The sequence below is a fragment of the Bubalus kerabau genome, chromosome 1 (genome assembly GCF_029407905.1).
Source record: "Bubalus kerabau isolate K-KA32 ecotype Philippines breed swamp buffalo chromosome 1, PCC_UOA_SB_1v2, whole genome shotgun sequence".
NCBI lineage: Eukaryota > Metazoa > Chordata > Mammalia > Artiodactyla > Bovidae > Bubalus > Bubalus kerabau.
The window spans coordinates 211,524,781-211,544,896 of NC_073624.1; the positions used below are offsets into that span (position 1 = coordinate 211,524,781).

The following is a 20,116-nucleotide window of genomic DNA, read 5'->3' on the forward strand; positions in this document are numbered from 1 at the left end:
CACAGAAAAAAGGGAAGCCAAAGTGAATTGGGAAAGAAAGCTGGGTCCTCACAGTGGGGGCAGGTGGGGGACTGCACTTAGGGTACACTCAGGCACATTCCAGCAGAGCCTGTTTCTAAAAGAATCAAGATTTCTGTACCTCAGGTGCCAAAATACTCACTCTGCCCACACAGGTCTATGTAAAATACTGGGTTTATTCTGTCCTTTAGGAAGACTCAAGTAGCCTGGCTCCCCTAAAATCTGGTCTTGCCCCTGCCCTGCATTCCCCATCACCCTAGTTCCTGGACACCAGGCATCTTGCCCTTCTTGCTCCTTTCCAGTCCCTGGGACCTGGATCCCCAAATTCTGAGGAATGCTCACTGCTAAGGGAGCAGCATGGGAGCCTGAGGAGCCAGAGTGGACCTGGATCCTTCACTGGCCCCCAGGGATGCAGAGGCCAAGATGCTGGAACAGGACTCCACTGGACCAGATAGTTCTTGTGGGGCCAGGAGCAAGGCCGGGTGGCTTTTGCTGCGATGAGCTGCAACACTGTCGGGCTTCTCAAAGCGCTTGCCACAGAACTCACAGGGGAATCGCAAGGCAGCCACTGTCTCTGCATGCTTGCGCCGGTGCCAATTCAGGGATGCCTTCTGGCGGCAGGTAAACCCGCAGATCTCACACCTAAACCAGGGGGAGAAGAGTGAGGGAAGGTGCCTCAGCCCATCTTGACCTCCCTAGGGGCTCCTCCTGGTCCCAGCTTCCCAGGTGTCCTTCCAGCACCTCCCCACTTCACCCCACACCAGGCTCCCTTCCCCACACTCACTGTAGGGGTTTCTCTCCAGTGTGGATGCGCCGGTGGATGACCAAGTTGCTGCTGGTGCGGAAAGACCGGGCGCAAAACTCACAAATGTAGTCTCGGGTGTCTGTGGGCACATAGGGGATAGCCAAGCATCCATCCCCAAACTGAGGCCCTCCTTGGCCCACCCCTTCCAGTCCTCCAAAGGAGTACTGTCCCTATTTAGTCTGCATGTCACTCCTCCCAGCCCCACAACAGTGCCCTGTGACTTGACAGACACCCTGTGGGTATCAAGAGCCAATCCCCTCTCCTTTCTCCCTGAACCTGACCGCCAGCCTGGTACATTTCTCCTACACCTCCTGCAGCAGCGGAGATAGCCATCCTTTTCAATGCATCCTGTAGTCTTCTGCCCAACCACTGCTCTGTATACCCTGCCATCAGACCACACACACATGTACCTACAGCCTTCAGCCCCAACACTAACTTGCACTCCACACAACTCCCGCTCCAGGCTCTCTCCTCAGTCACTACAACTGGTGTCAATCTGTTTTCTACATGTCCAGCCCTCCACTCTCCTGGTTCCCAGACCCTCACTAACCTGGCCCCCCTACCTCAGCCACCACTCCCAGGTTATGCACCATCACTGCACCATGTAGAAATCACAATTTCAAGCATCCTAGTTCCAGTCATCCTTTGTCCTGTTACAGTAATCCTACAACTCCAGGCTGCCAGTTCAGTGGCCCACTGTCTCCCTGCCTTCTCTGACCAGTCCATTTCCAAGGCATCTTCATGGCCTTCCTTCACTTTACCTGTCTCTCTCTTCCTCAGCTATATTTTCCTGGTTAAAACCCAACTCAGGATAAATACAACACTTGGTTGCTCCAGGCCTGCACATACATGTGTGTTGAGCAGGGCAGACAACCTACAACTCCCCGCTACCCAACCTTGGGCTCTACTTTCATACACAACTGCAAGCCTCGAGCCTCCCCACTGCCCTGCCACCGTACCTCTGCATCTTCTTGGTCAGTTTACTCCCACTTTCTAGAGTCTAGAAGGGCATTTTCCACATGACCTCCTCTTTCTACCAACCTCACGCAGCAATGACCTCATTTTATAAGTCACCCAGAAGAAAAGAGCCAGGAAAGAAGGCCCACATCCTCCCCTCACCTAATCCACCAGGCAACTTGCTTTCTGTGCCCATATATGTGAGTAGTCCCTGCTTCCCTGTGGCTGCCTTCCAACTGTGCCCAGACACACCCCCTCCTCACTGACTTGAGGTTGCCCAACCCTAGCATCAGCAAGCCTTTCCTCTCTGTGGGATCATCTCTGTATGATCCTGCCCTCCAGCTTACACCTACTCCTCTGCTTGCCTTCACAGCAAAACTCCAAAGAGTTGTCCGTACTTGCTATCTTCACTTCCTCAGCTCCTCTCTGCTCCAGACCCACCCCCTGCTGGCTGTTATCTCCCTTGTCACATGCCATTTTCTCATCTGGTCAAGGATAGCTTTCCACTACCCTGTCTGGTGGCCTGTCCACATCCTCATCTCACACAGCTCGGCAGCACTGGCATAGGTCACCCCTCCCTCCTCCCTAGAGCGCTTTCTCCACTTGGCTCCTCGGATACTGCTCTTCAGCTGCCTCCCTGGCCCCTCTGTAGCTGACCTTCCCACCTGCCCTGCTCAGACCTCTTCTCTACCTATGTTCACTCTCTCCCTGTAGAAACACTCCACCCACAGCTCTAAACACCACCCAAGTGCTCATGATGAACAAGTTCTTCTTTTTTACCCAACATCTCTGAACTTCAGATTCATGTTTTCTGGGACACCTGATTAACATGTCCCAAATAAAATGTCATGTCCCTTTCCTGAAACCTGCTTTTCTGTCATTTTCAGGGAATCACATCACCTTCTACCCAGTTGCTCAGGTTCGAATCTTTTTCCAAGTCTTCCCTGACTCTACAGTCCTACCCATGGACAATCTGTTCTACCCATAGTAGCCCTGGCTCCATCTTCACTCGTCAGTCTCCAGCCACTTCTCACCGACTCGACTGTCCAGGTCATCATTACTGTGCTGCACATTTCTGCGGTCCCTCTATTCTTCACATGGCTGTCACAGTGCTCCTTTTAAAATCAGTTGTGTCCCTCCCTCCAACATACTGGTGCCCATCACATGTGGCCAGGAGCCAAGCCATCATGAAAATGGTCTTGGAGGCCTCTACCACCTATTTGACCTCTCTTCCTTTCTAACCTCCTGTCTTCCTCTCCATTCCTGGATCATGCTTGGAGATGCCAGTTTAGGGTCCTCTCATGAGCTGCTTGTGGGTGTGGCTAAGCCTCCATTCTCTCTTCACTTAGGTCTTTGCTCAAAGCACTTTTCACAGCTCTTGTGGCCCAGTGCCAGTAGAGTGGACATCTTACAAGGTGAGTACTGCCTGCTTTATTCACTGCCAAATCCCAGCACTTAGAACAGTTTAAAGCAGGCAAGATCTCAACAAAAAGAGAGGGCAGGATGAGTGTGTGAATGAAGAGTTATCCCAGAGCAATGTGACAAAACCTGCAGATAAGAGGTGATGGGCCTTGTGGGGAAGGTGAAGGTACCCACAGGGGGAGGTGACAGGACCCACAGTGGGGAGATGAGAAGGCATTTCTACCACTCACCACTGTGCAGCTTCACATGCTCCTTCAGGTGTTTCTTAAAGTTGAAGGACTTCCCACAGGCTGGCTCTGGGCAGGAGAAGGACTTTTGGTGGATGTGCTGGTATTTCTTGTGGTGCTAGGGAAGGAAGCACATGGCTTTCTCAGGGAGACCACCAGAGCTGACCCAGCAAGCAGGCTCTTCTGCCTTCTTCCTTAACAATTCTTGTCACTGCCTCACCTATAGTCCAGTCCTCACCTATAAGTGAGCACCCCAATCCCATCCCTTCCTGATCCCACCCTGTCCTTACTCTGCCCTGCCCTCAAGTGCCATTATCTCACCTCCTTGTCACCTCACCCTGCAATGCCCAGTTCCCTGAACAAAATGCAGTTCTGCTGACATTCCTGGTTCCCTAACTATATACTTGCCATCTGCCAGGGATGGGAACACATTTTAGGTGGTTATGATTATTCTCCTTGATATCAATATCAATGCCCAACAGTGTCTCTCAGATGGCCTACATTTTACTAATAGCTCACCATGGGGTTATATAATTTTCTCCTAAATGTGCTTTGGAAACACACACTCTCTCAACTTGGAACACTTTTAAGGGTAGTGTGTTCTTCAACCTTAACTCCCCAAGTATTTCTAGGAAATATTTCTCTTTTTATCTGGTCTAATTTTCACATTCTGGCTCACTAAGCTACATGAGCTCTTTCCCTTTCTCCATAATCCCATTTCCCCATATTTAAACTACTGCTGGGAGCTACTTCAGTCTCCTTCATTAACAGAATCAAATATGTCTGACCAGCCCTGCTGTTCTTATCAAAAGCCTAGAGCTTTGCAACCACATGGGGACCTTCCCCTTCTCCCAAATCCCATCCACCCAGGCCTCACTATCCCTCTGGTCTAGGGTCCCCCAACCTCAGAACCCTGTGAGAGCTCTCGCTGAGTGTGGGGCTTGGACTCTTCCCTCTCTGTGCCTCAAACCTCTCCTGTAGTAAGGCTGAGGACAAGACTGTCTCCTAAACCTTCTAGTGCAGGACCACCCACATAAGCCAGCAGAGCAAGGCAGTCCAATGGACTGAGGAACCCTAGCACCAGGACACACTAATGAGAAGCCTTGGGCAATGCTTAATCTTTCTGTGTTCCTTGTTTTCCTCATCAGAAAAGCAAGAATAGTATCAGCACCCACTCCACAAGAATGTTGAGAAGATCAAAAGACTCAACACATATCAAGTACTTAGAGCAGTGACTAGCACCTCAAAAGCCTGAAGAATGCCACCATTATCTCCACGTGGTCACCAGAGGGCCTGTGCAACAAGCAGTAGTGGCAGCAGCTGTGCACCTGAGGCTTGGTGTCCTGCCTTATCTACCAGTCATCTGGATTAGTGATTATAACTGTAGGCAAGCTCTGCACATCCATCCCAACCCTTCTCTCCCTGGCTCTGAATTCCCCCCACACCCCAGGTTTCTTTACCTCAGTTTGTCCTTCAGCCCTCCTCCACCCACGAGGCTACACAGAATCCAACCTGTACCCCTCACATCCTCACATTCAAATACTGCCGGTTCGAGAAGATCCTTCCACAGCCAGGGAAGTCACAGGGCAGCAGCTCTCTTTTGGCAGCTTTCCTGAGGAAGGAGAACAGGAAGCGGGAGGACTTGTGCAGGCTCTCCTCCACCTCCCTCCTCACCCTTCCCTACCAGGGCCCCTTTCCCCAGTCCTACCTAATTCTCTTGGGGCCAATCTGAGCAGTGTCCTCATCCCATGCCGAGGCCAGAGCAGACTGAGCCTGACTCCCAGGGCTATGGGCAGCAAAGAGGGAGCAGAGGGCCTCGAGGGAGGGCCATGTCCCAGGATGCCCCTGCCCTCTGTCTCAGCCATCAGGTTACCTGGCCAGGGGCTCAGTCTGCTTGTCTGCTTCAGGGGTCCCCCTGAGCTCTGGCTGTATCCTGACTTCTACAGGCCTAGGAGCTCCAGAACCCAATGAGGATGCTGATGAGGATGACGAAGCAAGAGGAGCTGGGACAGCTGCAGGGGCCGGGGCTATCTCCCCATCCTTAAGTGCATGGGTGACAGGGGAAGGGGGTGGTTTAGGGACATCTGGCTCACTGCTGAAAGGAGAATGAAGAGGAGGAGGGCATTATCTCATGGATCCTCAGCCAGCCCCAGCCCAACCCCAATCCCTAAATTGCAAAGATCCCAAACTCACTTTCCACCCAGTTCAAAATCTCTAGTTCCTTCTGCCTTCCCCAAAGCCTACCCTGCCCTCTCCACCAACAAGCCACTCCCTGAAGTCTGCAAAGCAAAGCTCCAAGAGCCCCCGCCCCGGCCACCCCCACCCCGCCCCGCAACTAGCCCACTCTGTTCAGAATCCTCCCTCAGCCCCAACTTGCTCATCTGGGGAGGAGCTGTAGGTCCAGGGACTAGCATCACTGAGCATTTCCTCTTCATCCTCCTCTTCTTCTTCCCCATCTTCTCCGAGGGATGGGAAGGTCTCCGGTGGAGGTCCCGCCCCCCTGCAGGTCCAAGGAAGGCAAGTGTGAAGTCCTGCTCCCTCACTTCCATTGTCCACCCAGGTCTATCTTGTCCCCCGCTGTTCCCCAACCCCAGACTCACCTGGGCATCCTGGCCTCTTGAGCCCTCTCATCACAGTTAGATTCCAAACCTGTTGGCATGGGTAAGGTCAAAAGGGAAGGAATTCTGTACTGGAGGGATGAGGACAGGTGAAGTTCTAAGGCCTGAAGTGGTTGGAAGACTCTTAGGAAGAAGGAAGAGGGGCAACAGGCTACTGGAGTGGGAGGGATTGTTTGATTTTAGACATGGTACATTTCACATGGCCCAAAAAAAGAAACAAGTATAAAAAGGTACACTGTGAAGTCTCCTTTCCAATCCGTACCCCAGCCACCTCAGTCTTCCTATAGGTAACCTGTTTTCCTATATGCCCTTTTAGAAATTTTTATACATTCATAAGTACATACAAATAAATTCCTTTTTTCTCTTATTTATCCACCAATGGTAACATACGATACATCCAATTCTGTATTCTGCTTTTCATACTTAAAAATATATTGAGGATATATTTCCTTATCAGCATAGAGTTTTTCCACTGAGAAAGGATAATTTTTGAAGAATGGGGCTCTGAGTTACAGAATAGGGTTCTGAGTTCCCCTCTTTTTTTCTCCATAACTCTTCTTTCCCCCAGCCTACCTGCAGGCTCCTGCCCACTCTTGGCCTCTGGGCACCAGCTCCTCTCGTCAGTACTTGGAAGAGGGGTCAGATTTGGCTCCTCTGGAGATTTGGGGCCTGAAGAGGGGCCCCAGGAGAAGGTGTGGCCAGCTGAACACTCCCACACAAGCCCCCCATCTTGGCCCCCAGGTCCCCGCAGCCCAGGCACCAGGCTGCACTCCCGGCTGTGAGCGTGAGATAGAAGCACCAGATACTGCAGTCCCTTGGGGGCCACAGGCTCAGGACCTAGAGCAGTAAAGGCAACAGTCAAGGGTGAGCTGGGAGACCCTCTGGTCTCATCCTGGAGAGCCACATTCAGACAGCCCTGTACCCCAACCCCCTACTCCCTTCTCCACAGGTGGCCCCTCTCAGCTGTCCAACTCCCCCCATCTCTTCCCAAACTCACTCAAGGCTCCCTCTGATCCAGTCCCCATAGGGAGGGTATTTCTAGGTCACACCACTCCCTGTTGCCCCCTCGTCCCTCTCTGGCTCCTAATTCTCTACCCCAAGCCATTCCCTACCCACCTGCACAAAGCACACAGCCTGAAGAAGTGTACCTGCCAGGGGGACAAGAGGCAGGTCAAGTGAGGGCCCATGTGACCAACTGCCCTCAGCTCTAGCCACTCACACACTTAAGGGGTCCTCTATCCTCTGGGGACCAAGAGGTGGGGGAAGACCGTGGGAGGTCACAAACCACACTGGCCTTGCTTCTGAAATGAGAAATCTGCCAGTGGGAAGGAGCAGCAGGACTACACTTGGTGTCGGGGACAGGGGACGGGTAAGGTGCTGGGTGTTGTAGCCTGGGTCTCCTCCCTCAGAACCCCTGACCCGGGCCCTAACCGGTCCAACAGGAACTTGGCCAGCTGCGAGTGCAAGGAGAAGCCCAGCTGCTCCTTGAGGAGGCACCACTGTTCCATATGGCCACCCAGGCGGATGCGGCACTTGCTGCGGCGCGCATCCAGCTGCCGCCGCTTCTCCCGCCGCCTGCGGGACGCGTCCGCAGGGGAGGCCGCCATGAGTACCAGGGCCTGCGGGGTGGAGGAGATGCTGATCGGATACGGGTCCAGAGGCCCCGGAGGAGATGCTGATCGGATACGGGTCCAGAGGCCCCGACTCCACCCTTTGCCGGGGCCTCAGTTTCCTCATCGGTGAATTGGGGCAGAACCAAACCACTGCAACAGCATTCGCCGCCACCGGGTCCAAACCACATCTGCTTACCTGTCAGGGCGTGTAAACTAGTGCTAGAGGGTGGGTATCGTGGGGGTGGGAGGTAAGGGGACAGCATCAAAGTCAGAATGGCCTGATCCCCGGCACACTGAAGTGCAGAACTGGAGCTATGGGGTAAGAAAATTTCAACTAGGGCGGGGTAAAGGGTAAGGTAACAGTTTTGTATTGAAAAAGGCCTGAGTCTTTACTGGTAAATGAGGGAAGAGGTCGTTTGCACTGGAAGAGCTCCTCACAGTTGGGACGACTTGGGTAGAGCCGGGGCGGGGGGCGGGGGAGGGGCGGGGGTCTGGAGGCCACCCCCCACTCCGTTCTAGGCCGCCCCACTGAACACTCACACTGCGTCGGATGGACCAATTCCTAAAGCAGCTCCCCGGCCGCCCAGAGCTCCCGCCGCGACCCACCCCCACCCCGGCCTTACCTGAGCGCCCCCACCCGCCCTCATCCCGACTGCGCCTGCGCCTCCCCCGTGTCGCGCGCAGGCCCGGAGAGCGGCGGGAGGACAGGGGCCCACCTCGCGCGCGCCGCCGGTGTTTCTCTTTTAAGAGGAACCCGTCCCCCTTCGCGTCGGTGACTCCAGCCTGGAACTGGCGCCGGGGTTTGGGGGAAGGGGAGAGTCGAAGGCTGCCTGCGCGCGCCTGCGCATTGGCCACTCAGCGCAACGCCTGCTGGGAGCCGTGGTTCCCATACAAACTGCTCAGGCTCCTGGCTGAACAGTGCAAAGGCTGTAGAAGGGTCGCTGCCCCGGCGAGCAGGAGCTCGCCTGTGTTTGGTGGCCAAAGGCTTAGGGAAATGGAGTTCATAGGCCCTCCTCCCGTGCGCCGACCCCAGCCCCTTCAAACAGCCCAGGGATGTGGCTTCTGCAACTGTTTCTACTTTGTAGTTCATCTTTTATTCTCCCTCCCAATTCCCTGTTCCCCGACAGAAGTGACCTGGAGAAGGGAATTGCAACCCACTCCACTATTCTTGCCTGGAGAATCCCATGGACAGAGGAGCCTGGCAGCCTGCAATCCATGGGGTCGCACAGAGTCAGACATGACTGAAGTGACTGAGCACGCACGCACTACAGAAGTCATCTGAAAAGTTGCCCAGATTTGCTGTGGACTGGAATCAAGACTGCCAGGAGAAATATCAATAACCTCAGATATGCAGATGATACCACCCTTATGGCAGAAAGTGAAGAGGAACTAAAAAGCCTCTTGATGAAAGTGAAAGCGGAGAGTGAAAAAGTTGGCTTAAAGCGCAACATTCAGAAAACGAAGATCATGGCATCCGGTCTCATCACTTCATGGGAAATAGATGGAGAAACAGTGGAAACAGTGTCAGACTTTATTTTGGGGGGCTCCAAAATCACTGCAGATAGTGACTTCAGCCATGAAATTAAAAGACGCTTACTCCTTGGAAGGAAAGTTATGACCAACCTAGATAGCATATTCAAAAACAGAGACATTACTTTGCCAATAAAGGTCCGTCTAGTCAAGGCTATGGTTTTTCCTGTGGTCATGTATGGATGTGAGAGTTGGACTGTGAAGAAGGCTGAGCGCCGAAGAATTGATGCTTTTGAACTGTGGTGTTGGAGAAGACTCTTGAGAGTCCCTTGGACTGCAAGGAGATCCAACCAGTCCATTCTGAAGGAGATCAGCCCTGGGATTTCTTTGGAAGGAATGATGCTAAAGCTGAAACTCCAGTACTTTGGCCACCTCATGCGAAGAGTTGACTCATTGGAAAAGACTCCGATGCTGGGAGGGATTGGGGGCAGGAGGAGAAGGGGACAACAGAGGATGAGATGGCTGGATGGCATCACTGACTCGATGGACGTGAGTCTGAGTGAACTCCGGGAGTTGGTGATGGACAGGGAGGCCTGGCGTGCTGCGATTCATGGGGTCACAAAGAGTCGGACACGACTGAGTGACTGAACTGAACTGATTCCGCACTTCTGTTCTCTCTTCAGTTAACTCCAGTGGAGCTTTTCTGTCTACCAAGCCACTGAACAGCTTATGTCAACGTCACCCTGGGCAGTCACTTTGTTAAAGTCAGTGGTCTGTTCTCTGCTTCTCTGCTGCTGCTGCTGCTGCTGCTGCTGCTGCTGCTGCTAAGTTGCTTCAGTCCTGTCCAATCTGTGCGACCGCACAGACGGCAGCCCACCAGGCTCCTCTGTGCCTGGGATTCTCCATGCAAGAATACTGGAGTGGGTTGCCATTTCCTTCTGCATCTCTGCTTCTCTACCCTTAAAGCAATATCTGACAATGTAGGTATTTCCCTCCATGACCCCTGTCCCCTCACAGAAGTTTGGCTTCTGTGACTTCACACACACCTGGTTTTCCTCCCTCCTCATTGGCTCTTCCTTTCCTTTGTTGGATCCTCTTCAGAGAATCAGCTTGGGGTCTTTCCGTGGACCACGTCCTCTCTCTTCTGGACTTTTTTATTCTTATTTTATTTATTTGGCCCCTTGGCTTTAAAGGGCTTCCCTGGTGGCTCAAATGGTAAAAAAAAAAAAAAAAAAAAAGTCCACCTGCAATGCAAGAGACCCAGGTTCCCAGTAAATGTTACCATCATCCACCCACTTGTTCAGAACAAAAACCTCAGAATCATCCTTGACTACATCATCTAGTCCTGCTGATACTATCTGCAAAAATTTGTTGTGAATCCGATCATTTCCAGATTTTTTCACTGCTAAAACCTTACTCCAGGTCAACTGTATTAGTTTTCTGTAGTTGCTGTAACATCTCCACAAACTTGGTGGTTAAAAACAACAAACTTTTTTTACTCATAGTTATGAAGGCCTCTTTAGTATGAGGCTGTCATCAGAGCAATATTTCTGCTACAAGGATTCTAGGGGAAAACCCTTTCCTTGCCTCTTGTAGCTTCTGGTGATGAACTGACAATCCCAAGCCTGTGGCCACATCATTCCAATCTCTCTCTAGTCATGTTGCTACCTTTCCTTTTGTCTGCATCAAATCTCCCTGTACTTCTCTTTTATAGGGACATTTGTGAAGGTGTTTGGGCCCACCTAGAAAATCCCCAAAAAATAAAATCTTAAAACTCAATATTAAAAAAACTAAGATCATCTGGGCCCATCACTTCATGGCATGTAGAATAGGGAAAAGTGGAAGCAGTGACAGATTTCCTCTTCTTGGGCTCAAAAATCACTGCAGATGGTGACTGCAGCCATGAAATCAGAAGATGCTTTCTTCTTGGAAGGAAAGCTATGACAAACCTAGACAGCATATTAAAATGCCAAGACATCACTTTCCTGACAAAAGTTCGTATAGTCAAGGCTATGGTCTTTCCAGTAGTCATGTAAGGATGTAAGAGTAGGACCATAAAGAAGGATATGTGCAGATGAATTGATGCTTTCAAACTGTGGTGTTGGAGAAGACTCTTGAGAGTCCCTTGGACTGCAAGGAAATCAAACCAGTCAATCCTAAAAGAAATCAACCCTGAATACCCATTGGAAGCACTGATGCTAAAGCTCCAATACTTTGGCCACCTGATGTGAAGAGCCAACTCATTGGAAAAGACCCTGATGCTGGGAAAGATTGAAGGCAGAAGGAGAAGAAGGCACAAAGGATGAGATGGTTGGATGGCATCACCAATTCAATGGACATGAACTTGGGCAAACTCCAGGAGATAGTGAAGGACAGGGAGGCCTGGCATGCTGCAGTCCAGCAAAGAGCTGGAATCGACTTAGCAACTGAACAAAAATAACAAAGATAATCCAAATAATCTCTCCATCTCAATATCCTAAAACAATCACATCTACAGAGTGTTTGCAAGATTGATCTGCTTCCTTCTGCTCTCACCCACACAAGGCAGAAAGGAGGAAATCTCCTGCTTAAAACATTTCATGGTCACCAGTGCAATCCAAAACCCTTACTATGACATGAAGGCCTGTGTGGTCTGACCTTTGGCTGTTTCTCTGGCCTCCCCGACCTTTCCTTACTTTATCCACCCTGTCCTACTAGTCCCACTTTTTTTGTTTGTTTTTACTATTTTTCAAATGTACCAAACACGCTGGAGAGAGTCCCTTCTCTCTGGAATACCCACTCTCCATCTCTTCATGTGGTTGTTTTCCTTCTTATTATGTAAATCTCAGCTCCAAGTTCACCCACTCAGATCCTTTTTGTCATTCTCTGCCCACTGTGTCTATTTCCTTCACAGCACTTCTAGTTCTCTGAAATTATTTGCTTGTGTGTTTGTTGTTGGTATATGATGATTGTTGGCTATCTCAGGCTTCTCCTGTGCAGCCTAGACAGTCAAAATGATATGGTATCCAATCATAAACTACCCTTTAGGATGAATCCAGTATGTCCTGCCTATATCATACTCTTGAATTATGATACCAATGACTCAACATGGTATTTGTCTGCCTAATATAAGATTGGAGGAAAGATCACTCACATATTCCAGATACTTTACTAATTAAAAAAGATCCTTCATTAATCCAAAAAATAGGACTCCACAGGGGACAAACAGAAAAAAAAATATTTTCTTTCCCTTCATGGTCCCTTAGTAGACATCTGTAAAATCCTATTTTCTCTTTCCCATGGATGAAATAACAAACAAGTTTAATAATTCTTGGTTACTCTTAGATAATAATAAAAAGTCCCTTACTTGATTTGAGACTCAAGCACACTCTTGGTTCTCTCAATCTGATATGGTTCAAAATTACAAAGCTCTAAACCCCTTAATCCTCCAATAACCCTCTCCAAACAAATCCCTTTTTTTTTCCCCTCTCAATCTCTCTTCAATTTCTTACATCACTGAAGTAAGGGATGAACCAAGCCTCTCAACAGTCACCCTCCTTTGTAGGTACTGAAGACAAGCACTAACTTCTTTGGCATGGATGGGAAGAGGAAAAGTGAAAGTGAAGTCGCTCAGTCTTGTCCAACTCTTTGCCATCTCTTTGTCCAAATCTCCTCTTTGGGAAGCAGATCTTTGGGAAGAGGAGATTCTCTATATTTCTTCTCTACCTTTAGTTCTTAGCCCAAACTGCCTTCAGTATTTAGCCCAATCTAAGAATTCCATTTTATCACCCCATTTCAAAAGTTATGATTAAATTTGAGCTTTTTGTTGCTTTAGCTCTGTTGAGTTACACAGACTTAACAGCCTCTTGAAACTGCCAGTTGCTTTTTTCATGTTAAGTTCCTAAGTCTCCCCATGAAGAACTTGTGAGGAGGCTTAGGGGTTCATGTTGGGGGACATTTCATTTATCCTCATGACATTTATTTTTTCTGGATTCTAGATGGCACCATAGCTTCCTTTTTATCTCCTGCTTTGGGAAAAGCTCTATCTGATATTATTACTGTACCCTCTGAGTTCTCAATATCTTCTTCTTTCTAAATAGAAAAATCACCTTCCACTCCCCTGGTTCAAAGACAGCCAAATTGCTACAGCCTTGATCTGAAATCCTGACTCAAAGTGGAGAAGGGGGACTTCCCTGGTGGTCCAGTGGTTAAGAATCCGCCTTCCATTGTAGGGGATGTGGGTTCCATCCCTGGTCAGGGAACTAGGATCCAACATGTCTCAGAGAAACTGAGCCCACATCCTTCAACCAGAGAGAAGCCTGCACACGCAACGAAGACCCAACGGAGTTATAAATAAATAAACTTTAAAAAATAATAATAATAAAGTGGAGAAGGAGCACTCCACAGGAAGTTTATGCCCTAAATTCCGGGAGACCCACCGACACTATTGGCCCTATTCAGGCCCCAAGTCTATGCAAGAGTCTTACACCCCACCCTTTGTCTCTCACCCAATCAGCGTCTGTCCTCTGTTTTCTTCAGCCAATTAGCTTCTCTGGGAGCTCTGTTTGTCTTCTCCTTGATCATCAGTGGGCGGTGCCTTTGTCCTGAGCCCAATCACACTAGAGAGTGGCCCGCCACTATCTTCTGTGACGGCAAGCGGGCGGGGCGGAACGATTTATAAGAAACCAACCGGTTGTCTGGAAACCTAGGTCGCAGCCCAAGAGGGCTGAGGACATGTACGGGAAGCAAGCTGGCACCCGGGAGACTTATCCTCCGGAATGTTGCAGCAGCACGGGTGCTTTCCGCCGCTGTGGCAGGGGGCGCGGCGGAACACACAACGCCGGTCGTGGGGAGACATTGTGTTGCAGATACTGAAGAAGACCCTGTCCAGGGACGCCGTGGTGATACTGCAAGTGGTGGAGCGGGATCTTTTCAACCAGATCGCGCGCGAGGTGACCCGACTAAGTCAGGAGGGTGCGGACCTACTAGGCGAGCGCCGGGCAACCGGGACTGCTGAGATCCGCTCCACCCTCCGGTCGCTCCTGTCCTCGAGAGTTACGCTTCGTGCCCACACCACCTCCTTCCTGACGCGTGGCCGGCAGGTGGCCCGCGCGCTGCCAGCGCTAGTCCGAAGGAGTGGGCTCCTCTTGGGGTCCCCCTAGGACAGGCCCCGTTGCCAAATGCTTGCGGAAAATCGTGGATTTACAGACATAGCTAGCTTATCATCCAGGCTGTAGCTTTGGTGTGTTGCTGAAGAAATGAAGGTGTTTCCAGAGTAAATACCAGGAAAGGAAGAAACATTGGAAAATCAGGCAAAAATGTCATGGACTCGGGAAAAGTTCCAAGCAAACGTGAGGTTAGAACCCAGGCATCTGGACCAACCTTATACCTCACCCCCCGATGAAGATGGAAATAAAGGGAAAATCTGAACTTGGCGTCTTATATGCTGCTTTGTGGGGTGGATGTGATGGGTGAGGAAAGCTCAGATAAGATAGGGTTCCTCTAATAGAGGAAATGTCCTGTCTCCTCCTCTCCATCCCTAGAGGGGCTCCCTCTAGTTATCTTCATCCCTCTTAGTTATCTTCATCCTCTGTACCAGGATGAGCTGTTGCACTTGTATATTCAAATGTAGATGAGAGATGAAGAGCCAGAATGGCAAGTAGAGGGTACTGATAAAACACTAGCCATCCAACTCAAGCTTACTAGCAGAAGAGGAGCCTAAAATTAGAGGGTAAGGAAGAGTCTTTCCCCAACTCTAGACAGGCCCCCTGCATGTTTCTACTGTTTCCTGGCAAGCTAGGACTCAGCATTTAGAATTACCTTTTGCTTTTCTCTCATCCTACTTCGCGTCATGGGTTTATTCTTTCCCATCTCTGTCCTCTTATTCCTATTTTTTCTCTCCACTCACTGTCACTCCTGTTTTACTTCTAATTACCCATTTTCCTTCCTTTCTGGCCCTCAGCTTATTCTTGTCCCGTTTTTCTTTGTCTTTTCACCTTTTCCTTGTCTGTTTTTCATCTATTTTCTCTCTACCTAGAAAGTTTTACATTTGGGCCGAAAATGTAAAGCCCTATTTATCTAAAAGGCCTGGTAAATGAGGAAGAGAGGTAACCTGCTAATAACCCCAGGAGTAAAATAATGTGAGAAGTGTGTTTGGTAGGTGAGGATATGTGCTGAGAGAAAATTTAGTTGTAAGGCCTGTCTCTGTTTATTCCAACCCTTTCCCTGGGGTGTACAGACACCCAGCATGATGTCTAAAACAAAATGCTTAATCCTCAGCCCTCTCCACCAGGAAAACCCAAGTCAGGCTACAACATCTGTTGAAATGACTATTTCAAGATAATTAGTTAAAGTCTTGATATTCTGAAGACATTAATTTCAGGAAGGCAAAACTGAGCTCCTGGTGAACACTGGAAAAAGCAGATAGGATCCCAAAGCTGCTTGGCAGCAAGAAGTGAATGGTGTTCAAGGAGCATACATGAAAATTTTTGGAAACAAATGAGGTGGTTCACATCTCCACTGAGACTTAAAAATAAGTCTATATTTTCTTGGTACACTCTAAGATCATGACAACAGAATGAACAATGACATGGTGGGGGCTGTTGCTCATGGGGAATGGCTTGTAGCAAACATGTCCTTGCCATGTACCCCACTGTAGTACAACATGGAGAGAGCAGGAGAGATGGCAGAGCACTGTGGGAGGCTTTTTAGAAGTTATTATAAGACTCTCTTAGTAACCTGAGCATCTAGACCTACAGAGTCCCCTTTGTTTTTCCATTGCTAAGTCATGTCCAACACTTTGTGACCCTATAGACAGTAGCCTGCCAGGCTTCTTTGTCCATGGGGTTTTCCAGGCAAGAATACTGGAGTGGGTTGCTATTTCCTTCTCCAGGGGATCATTCCGACTCAGAGATCAAACATGTGTCTCCCTCATCTCCTGCATTAGCAGGTGGATTCTTTACCACTGAACCACCAGGGACGCCCACTGAATCTCCTACTCCCTGCCTACACCATATACTGGGGCCTAGGAGATAGCAGATGTGATAGTGGGGAGTCCTCCAGAATCTCCAAAGCAATTACTAGCTGAAGGTCTGGGCCTTGCTGATATATTAAAGCTCAGTTTATCTGGGAAGAATCTTGTCTAAGGGGTGGGCAGGATATGGGAAAGAAATGTCAAAGGAGAGCAGAGAAACAACGGGGAAGCTTGAGGGAAGGACCCTAAGGCATTAAGGAGACAAAGTTCCAAGATCAGGAAGAAAAGACTCCCTCTAAATCGGATGACTCTGACCCTTCATTATTGTTCCATCCTCCACCCCATAAATCCTACCCTGACCTATGCTGGCACCACCTCCTCCTTAGCCTGCCCCCAATTCTTGCTCTGCCAATCAGTTCCTCTTAACCCAGCTCCCTAAAACAAGGTAAGAAGACCCCATAAGTCCCATGGCATTGTTATCTTGTATTTGTGTATCTACTTCTAGGAGGTCAAACAGCAAGAATGCAGCCAAGTGAAGCTAGAACCAGAGCCATAAAGAATTTAAATACAAAAATAAAACCAAATAAGTCAGTGCTTTTTAATTACAATTATACCCTGTCAATCATAAACAATGTCAGTGATAAAACACTTCTCCGAGGTAAAGTCTCCTAGTAGTCTAAATTCTAAATAACTGTAGATTTACAGTTCAGTTTGTCTATCTCAAGGTCCTTATGCGTCAAGCTTTTGAGTTGCTCAGTCATGTCAGACTCTTTTGTGACCCCCATGGACTGTAGCCTGCCAGTCTCCTCTGTCCGTGGGATTTCCCAGGCAAGGATACTGGAGTGGGTTGCCATTTCCTTCTCCAGGGGATCTTCCTGACCTGTGTCTCCTGTATTGGCAGGCAGATTCCTTACCACTGAGCCTCCAGGATTTCAAGTAGCACATTCTTATTTGTCCTTTAATAAACATATTGGGCTTCCCAGGTGGTGCTAGTGGTTATGAACCCACTTGCCAATGCAGAATTTAGCCAAATAACTTTAAAGCTTTTCTTAGTCCTGCCCAGACAGTCTTAAAAAATGTGTCTTCTTGCTACCTGGTAACATTTCAGCTCCTCTCAGAAGGTATTCTAGGTATTTTAAGTATCTTTCTCTAACACCACCTCTCTTTCTAGTTCACTCCTGATCCATGCTTGACCCTACTGGAACTCCAGCCAACACCTTGTCACTGACCCACTCCACTTCTATCCTCCCTTTTCTCTTTGCCCAGCTTCCAGTCCAGGTTCTACCATTGTAGCCATTCCCTGGGCCCACACCCTTATTTATGTCCCTGTCCCCTTTCTTTCAGACTTAATCATTTGGCAAGAAGCCTTTGCTACTGTCCTTGTACCATTTATATGGAAATGTGAAACCAACCCTTTCCTGAGCACAACAGCTTGCCACTTCCCTACACCTCCATCCCAGCCATGTCCATCTTTTCTATCACCAATTTTCTCACAACTTTAGGGATTCTTAAGCTGAGATTAAAGAGAGGAGCAACCCCACATCCAAGGAGTGGTGGCTGTGTGGGTGCAGGAGGGCCAAGAGGAGCCACTCCATGTTCAAGGTCAGGAGGGGTGGCGGTGAGGAGATACCCCTAGTCCAAGGTAAGGAGCAGCGGTTGCCCTTTGCTGGAGCAGCCGTGAAGAGATACCCTATGTCCAAGGTAAGAGAAACCCAAATAAGATGGTAGGTGTTTCGAGAGAGCATCAGACAGCAGACACACTGAAACCATAATCACAGAAAACTAGTCAATCTAATTACATGGACCACAGCCTTGTCTAACTCAATGAAACTAAGCCATACCATGTGGGGCCACCCAAGACAGGCGGGTCAAGGTGGAGAGGTCTGACAGAATGTGGTCCACTGGAGAAGGGAATGGCAAACCACTTCAGTATTCTTGCCTTAAGAACTCCATGAAGAGTATGAAAAGGTAAAATGATAGGACAATGAAAGAGGAACTCCCCAGGTCGGTAGGTGCCCAAATATTCTACTGGAGATAAGTGGAGAAATAACTCCAGAAAGAATGAAGGGATGGACCCAAAGCAAAAAGAATACCCAGTTGTGGATGTGGCTGGTGATAGAAGCAAGGTCCGATGCTGTAAAGAGCAATATTGCATAGGAACCTGGAATGTTAGGTCCATGAATCAAGGAAAATTGGAAGTTGTCAAACGGGAGATGGCAAGAGTGAACGTCGACATTCTAGGAATCAGAGAACTAAAATGGACTGGAATGGGTGAATTTAACTCAGATGACCATTATATCTACTACTGTGGGCAGGAATCCCTTAGAAAAAAATGGAGTAGCCATCAAGGTCAACAAAAGAGTCCAAAATGCAGTACTTGGATGCAATCTCAAAAATGACAGAATGATCTCTATTCATTTCCAAGGCAAACCATTCAATATCACAGTAATCCAAGCCTATGCCCCAACCAGTAACACTGAAGAAGCTGAAGTTGAATGGTTCTATGAAGATCTACAAGACCGTCTAGAACTAATACCCAAAAAAGACGTCCTTTTCATTATAGGGGACTGGAATGCAAAATAAGAAGTCAAGAAACACCTGGGGTACAGGCAAATTTGGCCTTGGAATACGGAACGAAGCAGGGCAAAGGCTAATAGAGTTTTGCCAAGAGAACGCACTGGTCATAGCAAACACCCTCTTCCAATAACACAAGAGAAGACTCTACACATGGACATCACCAGATGGTCAACACCGAAATCAGATTGATTATATTCTTTGCAGCCAAAGATGGAGAAGCTCTATACAGTCAGCAAAAACAAGACTGGGAGTTGACTGTGGCTCAGATCATGAACTCCTTATTGCCAAATTCAGACTTAAATTGAAGAAAGGGGGGGAAACAACTAGACCATTCAGGTATGACCTAAATCAAATCCCTTATGATTATACAGTAGAAGTGAGAAATAAATTTAAGGGCCTAGATCTGATAGAGTGCCTGATGAACTATGGGTGGAGGTTCATGACATTGTACAGGAGACAGGGATCAAGACCATACCCATGGAAAAGAAATGCAAAAAAGCAAAATGACTCTCTGAGGAGGCCTTACAAATAGCTGTGAAAAGAGAAGCAAAAAGCAAAGGAGAAAAGGAAAGATATAAGCATCTGAATGCAGAGTTCCAAAGAATAGCAAGGAGAGATAAGAAAGCCTTCCTCAGCAATCAATGCAAAGAAATAGAGGAAAACAACAGAATGGGAAAGACTAGGGATCTCTTCAAGAAAATTAGAGATACCAAGGGAATATTTCATGCAAAGATGGGCTCGATAAAGGACAGACATGCTATAGATCTAACAGAAGCAGAAGATATTAAGAAGAGGTGGCACGAATACACAGAAGAACTGTACAAAAAAGATCTTCATGATCAAGATAATCACGATGGTGTGATCACTCACCTAGAGCCAGACATCCCGGAATGTGAAGTCAAGTGGGCCTTAGAAAGCATCACTATGAACAAAGCTAGTGGAGGTAAGGGAATTCCAGTTGAGCTATTTCAAATCCTCAAAGATGAAGCTGTGAAAGTGCTGCACTCAATATGTCAGCAAATTTGGAAAACTCAGCAGTGGCCACAGGACTGGAAAAGGTCAGTTTTCACTTCAATCCCAAAGAAAGGCAATGCCAAAGAGTGCTAAAGGTACCGCACAATTGTACTCATCTCACATGCTGGTAAAGTAATGCTCAAAATTCTCCAAGCCAGGCTTCAGCAATACGTGAACCATGAACTTCCAGATGTTCAAGCTGGTTTTAGAAAAAGCAGAGGAACCGGAGATCGAATTGCCAACATCTGCTTGATCATGGAAAAAGCAAGAGAGTTCCAGAAAAACATCTATTTCTGCTTTATTGACTATGCCAAAGCCTTTGACTGTGTGGATCACAATAAACTGTGGAAAATTCTGAAAGAGATGGGAATACCAGACCACCTGACCTGCCTCTTGAGAAACCTGTATGCAGGCCAGGAAGCAACAGTTAGAACTGGACATGG

The 20,116-nt window shown here is 48.5% G+C and overlaps 1 protein-coding gene across 8 annotated transcripts; it reads right to left on the reverse strand.

Moving 5' to 3' along the window:
- Positions 1–174: 174 nt before the first annotated feature.
- On the reverse strand, positions 175–8,530 carry ZNF692 (zinc finger protein 692). 8 transcript variants are annotated; one of them, XM_055552451.1, is made up of 12 exons: positions 8,377–8,513; positions 7,479–7,666; positions 7,164–7,195; positions 6,621–6,884; positions 6,030–6,078; positions 5,807–5,929; positions 5,303–5,524; positions 5,138–5,215; positions 4,963–5,041; positions 3,433–3,547; positions 803–902; positions 175–660 (listed from the first exon to the last, which is right to left on the reverse strand). In XM_055552451.1, exons 2-12 carry the CDS (start codon positions 7,652–7,654, stop codon positions 363–365), a joined length of 1,536 nt encoding a protein of 511 aa, XP_055408426.1. In that variant the 5' UTR covers positions 7,655–7,666; positions 8,377–8,513; the 3' UTR covers positions 175–362. The 8 variants fall into 8 exon arrangements, with proteins under 8 accessions (XP_055408426.1, XP_055408415.1, XP_055408406.1 ...); XM_055552440.1 differs by lacking the exon at positions 8,377–8,513 and adding an exon at positions 8,284–8,304 and having other exon boundaries at positions 5,303–5,521; XM_055552431.1 differs by lacking the exon at positions 8,377–8,513 and adding an exon at positions 8,284–8,304.
- Between the last annotated feature and the right edge of the window lie 11,586 nt (positions 8,531–20,116).